The following is a 7,706-nucleotide window of genomic DNA, read 5'->3' as shown; positions in this document are numbered from 1 at the left end:
CTGCAGCCTGCAGGACCAGAAGCCTTGCTGTGGGATCGGCTCTCCTCTCCCCCGTCCCCCTCTGGGAGGAGGAAGGTGCCGAGGCTCTTCGCTGGGTAAGTTCTCAGCTGGGAGACGGTGGTCCCGGCTGCCCGCCTGGCGGAAGGCTTTGTTCAGACAGGCTCGCGTGCAGGCAGGAGGGGGAGATGGCGGTGAGGAGGAGGGGGGCCCCCGAGACACCGAGGCGGCAGTGGCCGCCGGGTGAGCGCCGGGCCGCAGGGGGCCTTGCACACGGGGGTGGGGGGCTGCTGGGAGACCTCTGGGTCTGTCCTGACCCCGGGCCGCCGGCTGGAGGGAAGTGGAGCCTTTGGGGTCGCGGCGGCTGCTGTGACCCTGGGGCCATCGTCTCCTCCAGCTAAACGGGAGAGAGGCTCTTTTCCAGGAGAGCGAGGGGCCTCAGGCCGTGTGCATCCATGTGTGGGAGTGTCTGAAGACGCCTGTGGGCACAGGTGTGTGGCGTGTTCTGCGTGCTTGTGCACCTGGGTGTGTGAGCGTGGACGGTGTGTGTCTTTAGCTACAGCACAGATGCCTGGGTTGTGATGTGCATTTGTGTACTTGTGTGTGCTTTTGGGTCCCTGTGTTGTGGGTACAGGTGTGCGCGGGGTGAGTTAAGTGTATGCATGCAGAGGTGGGTGCATGTGTGTGTGTGTGTCGTTGTGTGTGGCGGGTATGCTGTGCAGGGGGGGTTTGGTTCATGTGTGTGTCTGTGTGCTTGTGTGTCCGCATTTCTGCGTGTTGCCGTGCACAGGGGGAGTTGGGCTGTGTGTGTGGGCAGCATGTGTATGCACGTGTGTGAACACCATGTGACTCTGTGTTGCATGCGTGTGCGGTGCAGGTGTGCTGTGGGTATGTTGTGTGTTGTGTGTGTGCTGCGTGTGTGCGCAGGCGTGTGGTCGGCGTCCTGGGGCCACCAGCTCTCTCGCAGCCCTGCCCTAACTCTGCACCCTGGTCCCTGCCCCGTGGGCCACAGCGGGGGCCGCCCTGTGAAGCTCTGGTGGCGTCAGCCTTGGCTCCCGCCGCTCAGCAGAGCTCCGGCTCCGCTCTGGTCCTGGGGCGCCTGTCCAACGGGGAGGCGGGGCTGCCAGGGGCGAGGCTGGGCTCTGCGGGAGCAGGCAGGCGGCACTGCTGGCCGGTGACACCTATGGGGTTAAAGGGTGGAGGTGGGTGGCGCATGGTGTGCGTGTGTAGGTGTGCTGTGTATCGCGTGGCATCAGTGTTGTGTGTGCTCTGGGCCTTCACCCGTTTGCCCGAGTCCCAGCTGTGACTTCACTCCTCGATCAGCTCACGATACAAACCCTTTTGCCATCACTCCAGGAGCTGAGAAGGGAGAGAGGGGCGCCTATGAATCTCGATGGGTGGACGGGGGCTGGCTGACCCTGGCGTTTCCAGAGCAAGAGGGAGCAGAGCCCGCAGAGCCACGGCTGGGGCCCTGCGGACGCCCTGGGCGCTCCCGTCTCATCCACTGCGCACAGCCCACCCGGGGTTGAGCTAGGATCCCCTGAAGGATGGGGAGACTGAGGCCCAGGGTGATTAAAGCCTCAATTTTAACATTAGTAACGGACACACGACAGGTGCCAGGCTCCAGGCCCTGTGCCTCGCAGTTTTGTGGGACTCTCACCGTGTCCCTGAGAAGCAGGTGTCTTGATTCCCGAGCTGGCTGGGGCTTGGACACGCTGTGTGGCTTCCTAGTGACGGGGCAGCTGGCCGCTGAGCGCTCAGGAGGTGCTGGGCTGGGGCTTGACGTGCATCCTCCCAGGTTTAACCTCCGCTCGGCCTCACGTCTTCGGGATGACGGCCGTCTGCATTTGCGTACCGGGGCACTGAGGCTGGCAGAGCAAGTGGCTCGCTGACTGTATTCACGGCAGAGACCAGAAGGAGCATCCCTGTTCTGTCCCTCGCCTGGCCAGGCAGTCACGTCCCGAGCGCCGGGTCCCTGCGTGTCCCTGGGGCCGGGCTCTCGGAGAGGCAGGTGTTCATCCAGCGGCGTGAGGCCCGGCCGCTGGTGTGGACGCCTCCCAGAGCGCCCTCCCCCGCCAGCGCCTGTGCCGCCACCATGGAGAGCGGGAGCGGGCCGGGCAGCCCCAGCACCGTGTCCCTGGTTCCCGGTGATGCCGTCCCCAGCCCTGAGGACAAGATGGCCTCGGTTCTCCCGGTGCTCCTCGTGTGCGTGGTGGGCGTCGTGGGCAACGCCACGGTGGTCCTGGTGGTGCTGAACACACAGGACATGCACACGCCCACCAACCGCTACCTGGTCAGCCTGGCCCTGGCGGACCTCGCTGTGCTGGTGGCGGCCGGGCTGCCCAACGTCTCCAAAAGCTCGGCTGGGCAGTGGGTCTGTGGCCACGCCGGCTGCCTGGGCATCACCTACTTGCAGTAGCTGGGCATCTGTGCCTCCTCTTGCTCCATCCTGGCGTTCACTGTGGAGAGGGAGGTACACCCCGACCCCTGCTGCAGGCCAGGACTTCCTGGCCACGACCCTCGGTAAACTGAGTCTGCTCCCCATTTATGGAGGGGGCGCTGTGTGGGACCCTGGAGGAACCCGGCAAGGGCGGGGGCAGGCGCCGGGAAGCGGGCTTCTCATCTCACCTCTGCTACTGACTTGCTGCGGAATGCCAAGGCAACCCTGCACTTCTCTGGGCTTGGTGTCCCCACCGGGAACGTGGGCACTGGGGCCGGACAGTCTCTTGAGCCTCTTCCAGCTATGAAATTAATGCCTGAGAGGCCATCTAGCCTCTAAGCATGTGGACGCTGAAACCCACTGACCGGGTTCAAGCCCAGCTCTGCCTCTTCCCAGCTGCGCGGCCTTCAGCACATTGGTCCAGAGGATCAGGATGTCTCGTCCAGGGCTACACAGAACGGGGACATAACCGAGGCCTTCTGACATCCATACACTGGCCCGGTCCTGGCTCTCCCCTGCTGTGCCCATCTAGGGTCGCAATGTCCTTGACCCCTCAGCCTGTGACCTTTGGCGGTGGACGGTAGAAAACCCACCCTGGGACTTGCACAAAGGTCAAGGTCTTCGCAAGGGCGCTCTGAACCTTGTGGGCCTGGCCGGACCTTGAGGGGCTGCACCTTCCGACTCGGCCCTGCCGTCCCCTCAAGACTGGCACCTTTGCTCTGCCAGCCCCCGAGGCTGCCTCAACATGGCCTCCCAGGTCCCCTATGAAAGGGCCATTTCCACCATTGCGCCCACATTCGGTTCCCCATCCGGGAATCTGATTAGCTGAGTGGACCACCCTCCATGGCCCAATCCCACGGAGCAGCAGGTGGGTCACGTGACTGCCCCGTGGCTTGCAGGTACTTCGCCATCTGCCACGCAATGCGGGCACAGGCCGTGTGCATCGTGGCCGGCATCTGGGGGACCACGTCCGTCTACTGCCTGCTCTGGTTCTTCCTGGTGGACTTGGACGCTGGCGGGCACCGGGGGCCGCAGCCTGTACCTGCCCATCTGCCTGCTGGACTTCACCGTCTTCTTTGTTACGCCCTGCTGGAGGCCACTGTCCTCTACAGTCTCATAGGGAGGGTCTTGATCCAGAGCTCCCCGGCCCACCTGCCACAGCTCGGGGACCAGCTTGGGGGCCAGCATGGGGGTGGTGAGGACCGGCCAGAGCCCGGAAGCCAGGGGAGGCAGCCCCGTGGGCCAGGTGGGGCGCAGCGGCTTCCCTTCTTCCAGGAAGCAGGTGGGCGGGGGTGGCCGGTGGGGAGCAGGGGTGGGCGGGGTCGGTTTGCAGAGAGGCAGGGAGATGCGGCAGAGGCGTGAATGGACAGAGAGGGGGTGCCGGCTCCACGTTCGTCCACCCACTCACTCAGCAGGTGTCCCCTGGGCACCGACTGTGTGCCAGGCGAGTTTCTAGGTGCGGGGACACGGGGGAGAACAGAACAAGATAAACATCCTGCCCCCGGGGCTCATGGCAGGACAAGTAAACATGGACCCTGTCAGAGGAAGAAATGGAGCCCGGAGGAGTGGGAGTTTAGGCGAAAGTTTGGAAGACTTTGCTGAGGTGATGACTGAATAAAGATCTGAGGTGACCAAGCAGACACCCAGGAAGTGGTCCAGGCGGCGGGGGAGGGGGGCAGGGGGAGGGCCTGGTGCACCGAGGGTCAGCAAGGATGGGGGAGCGGGGTGGGCGCCCCGGGGGCCCGGGAAGCAGTTGGCTCTGACTGGAGGTAGAAGGGGTTCTGAGCAGAGGGGCCGCACCCCCCTCCAGTTTCAGGGGGATCCCCATACGTTTGGAGCCCCAGACAGGTGTGCACAGGTCCCACATGTAACCACGACGGGCACTTGGAGAGGCTGAGGCAGGGGGAAGGCTGAGCAGAGAGGGCCCCTGTGGGTGAGCAGCAGAGATGTGAGTGGAGGGGGAGAGACAGAGAGGGAGACACAGAGACAGAGACAGAAACAGAGACAGAGAGACAGTGAGAGGGAGAGATGGAGAGACAGAGGGAGAGGCAGAAGCACAGAGCGGCCAAGGCCTGCTGGCACTCAGGGCGTAGCATGGCCCCAGCACAAAGCTATGGACACAGAGATGTCAAACTTCCTGGGGCAAAAGAGTGATGACTTCATGGGGACTCCTCACCCCACTACCCCTCCACAGACCAATTCATGAAGGACACTGCTATTCTCCTGATGCCACAAGTGGGAGAGGGAGGCTCAGAGAGGTTAAGTGGGCTGCCCAAGGTCACAGAGCTGGGAAGTGGTCACGTAGCTTAGGCCTGCCAGCTGCAGCACCCATGCTCCCACCCACTGCCCCTGCATCCTGAAGGCGGCAGCAGGGAGGGCCCAAGACTAGAGCAGATGACAGGCCCCCCTGAGACCTCCCCTCAGTTCTGGGGCCCACAGGAAGCTCCTTGCATGGGTCAGTGGAGGCTGCCCTCGGAGGTGGCCAGGACACGTGCCCCTTCCCCTCCCATTGACCCTCCTCTCTCGCAGAGAAGCCGGGACCCTGGGTTGGCAGCTGGAAGTTAGGTGGAAGAGCCCAGAGTATCCCTGTCCTCGGCCCCCCTCCTGACAGGACTGTCTCCTGGGCCTGGCGACTCACTCCTGGGCTGAAAGAACAGATTGGGGCGTAGAATGGGGATATGACCGTGGCTGGCTGGGCCACTCAGGACAGTGGCAAGCACAGGCGGGCTGCAGGAGAAGCCGGTTCGTGGTGCGTGTGCTGTGTCATCCTTCACTCTGAGCCCCTGCTTCCTCCTCCTTTTTTTTTTTTTTTTTGTCTGCGTGGCTTGCGGGATCTCAGTTCCCAGACCAGGGATTGAACCTGGGTCCTGGCAGTGAAAGTGCCGAGTCCTAACCACTGGACCACCAGGGAATTCCCTGCTTCCTCGTCCTTCGTGTGGAGATGATAACAGAACCACTGGGAGGGCCCGATGCAGGGGACGTAACCTAAGCGCCCGCAGCCACAGCGTCCACCTGGGGCCTTCCTATGTCATCCCGGGCCCGAGGCCCCGCTCCAGGCATCCGGTCTTTACTTGCTGGGCGTCTGAGAGGTCTGGGGGATAGGGTGCGCCAGGGGGCTCAGGGCAGTGAGTATTTACCACCTGAAGTGGGGCTATTTCATGAGCGCATCGACCAGCACAGCTCTGAATGCCGGCCGTGGGCTCCTGCACAGGAAACGTTTAGCGCAGAGCCATACGCAGTGCTAGTTTAAGTGATTATTGCAGTCACGTCCTCATCACTTACTCAGCAAACATGCCCTGAGGCAGGAGCCGTGTCACTCGGTCACTCGGTGTGCCGGGTGCCAGGGGCTTCCCACCCCTGCCCTCCCGCCCTGCAGGTCACCATGATGCTGGTGGTAGTCGTGCTACTCTCTGCCGTCCTGCGGATGCCCTACCGCACACCGGTGCTGCTCAACTCCTCTGTGGCCCAGCCTTTCCTGGACCCCTGGGGGCTTCTCCTCTGCCGCACCTATGTCTACACCAACAGCGCCATCAACCCCATCATCTACAGCCTCGTGTCCCCGAAGTTCCGGCTGCCTTCCAGCGGCTGTGCGGGGGTGGGGTGGAGGAGCCACAGACGTGCACAGCTGGCCTCAGCTCCACCAGCTACAGCGTGGACCCCAGAAGACGCGGACCGGCGGGAGTGAGGTCACGGGCCCTCAGGCAGCTGGGCCCCCACTCCAGCAGCAGGGGCCTGGTTTCAGCACCATCTGAGGGCTGCCGTCCCCCTGCCCAGCCCCTCTCGCTTCCCTCGGTTTGCTCCTGTGCTGGGTCCTGTCCGCTGGTGGCTGGCAGGGCCAGGAGAGGGGAGACGCCCCTTTGCCAACGGCTCTTCTGGGTCCCTGGTGCCTTCCCTCCCCATGAACGAGGACTGGCCACGTGTCCTAGTTCTGGCCCAGTGGTTGGACTCCATTTGGGTAGCGCTCTCCCCTCCTCTGGAAGGGGGGGAGGTTAGGAGCAGGAGGAAGCTGGGAGGGTCCCAGCCTTCACTGGTGTAAAATTAGGACCCTCCATCTGTTATTATTCGTTCGTTTAAGCACTCTGTTTTCCAGGGGAAAAGTCCTGATGGGTATTACAGGAATGCATTTCCAGTCTCTGGTGATAGCATGTGTCAGTCTGGCTGTGGGCAGAGCCCGTGTGCGATGTTTTCCAAGTGGGACGGTGCCACCTGGTGCCACATAGAAAGGGTACCCAGCTCTACCGCTGACACCCAGAGACACCACTGGCAGACTCGCCACTCACGTGTGCTGAGGCTGGCCGGTACCCCCGCCTCCGGCCTCCTCCCCTTTGAGCTCTGTCCCTGGACCACAAGCCCTGAGTGGTGCTGCCTCGGGTCATAAACAGAGCAGAGCGCTGTGTCTCTTCGGGCCCCTCAGCCAGAAACAGGAAGCCTTCCTGAACCCCTCGCCCGAAGCGTTCAAGCTCTGCTCTCGTGGGGCCCGCTTTGCTGACCACTGCCCTCTACACCCAGCACTGGAGGGGGAGGTCAGGGCATGGGACGGCCAGGCCCCAGGCTTCTTGCTCTCGGGCTCCATCTCTTTTCTGGGTGGAACACTGCAGCCAAAGGCATTGACAATTCAGGCGTCAGGTGGCAGAAGAAGCCCTCCGTGGGGGAGCCAGATGTGTTTCTGGGCCAGCTGGTGCGTGGCACCATTGCCTGGCCCGTCTCTCAGAACCGCAGGCCTCAGTTTCCTCTCGCCACTTCCCAGGCAAGACTCCGTATGGAAAGTGCTTTCAAAATCACGGGTCGGGGGGCTTCCCTGGTGGCGCAGTGCTTGAGAATCTGCCTGCCGATGCAGGGGACACGGGTTCGAACCCTGGTCTGGGAGGATCCCACATGCCGCGGAGCAGCTGGGCCCGTGAGCCACAATTACTGAGCCTGCGCGTCTGGACCCTGTGCTCCGCAACAAGAGAGGCCGCGATAGTGAGAGGCCCGTGCACCGCGATGAAGAGTGGTCCCCGCTCGCCGCAACTAGAGAAAGCCCTAGCACAGAAACTAAGACCCAACACAGCTATAAATAAATAAATAAATAAAAATTAAAAAAAAAAATCGCGGGCGGGGACACAGATCAGCCGTTGTCACCTCTGCTGTGACTCCAAGCGCCAGCGGAGGCTGGGCCGAGGGCCACATGCGGGCGGCCAGGACCTGGGACCCCAGAGCTAGGTCAAGGGCCCGGCAGGTGGCCTGCTATGTGTTGAGCGGTCCGGGCCCCAGGGCAGGACGCGGCCTG

General features: G+C 63.0%; 2 protein-coding genes across 2 annotated transcripts; both read left to right on the top strand.

Moving 5' to 3' along the window:
• Positions 1-6,519, top strand: LOC132353187 (thyrotropin-releasing hormone receptor-like). Its single transcript, XM_059904190.1, has 2 exons — positions 1-95; positions 5,814-6,519. The coding sequence occupies exon 2, from the start codon at positions 5,820-5,822 to the stop codon at positions 6,120-6,122; it is 303 nt and encodes a 100-aa protein (XP_059760173.1). The 5' UTR covers positions 1-95; positions 5,814-5,819; the 3' UTR covers positions 6,123-6,519.
• Positions 1,161-3,692, top strand: LOC132353188 (thyrotropin-releasing hormone receptor-like). Its single transcript, XM_059904191.1, has one exon. The coding sequence runs from the start codon at positions 2,093-2,095 to the stop codon at positions 2,414-2,416; it is 324 nt and encodes a 107-aa protein (XP_059760174.1). The 5' UTR covers positions 1,161-2,092; the 3' UTR covers positions 2,417-3,692.
• Positions 6,520-7,706: the final 1,187 nt, after the last annotated feature.

Source organism: Balaenoptera ricei, chromosome 19, assembly GCF_028023285.1.
Source record: "Balaenoptera ricei isolate mBalRic1 chromosome 19, mBalRic1.hap2, whole genome shotgun sequence".
NCBI classification, from domain to species: domain Eukaryota; kingdom Metazoa; phylum Chordata; class Mammalia; order Artiodactyla; family Balaenopteridae; genus Balaenoptera; species Balaenoptera ricei.
This window is presented reverse-complemented; position numbering and strand designations above follow the sequence as displayed.

What these genes read in the sequence shown, in the direction of transcription:
- LOC132353188 (XM_059904191.1), top strand. Translation starts at nt 2,093, where the DNA reads ATGGAGAGCGGGAGCGGGCCGGGCAGCCCCAGCACCGTGTCCCTGGTT.
- LOC132353187 (XM_059904190.1), top strand. Translation starts at nt 5,820, where the DNA reads ATGATGCTGGTGGTAGTCGTGCTACTCTCTGCCGTCCTGCGGATGCCC.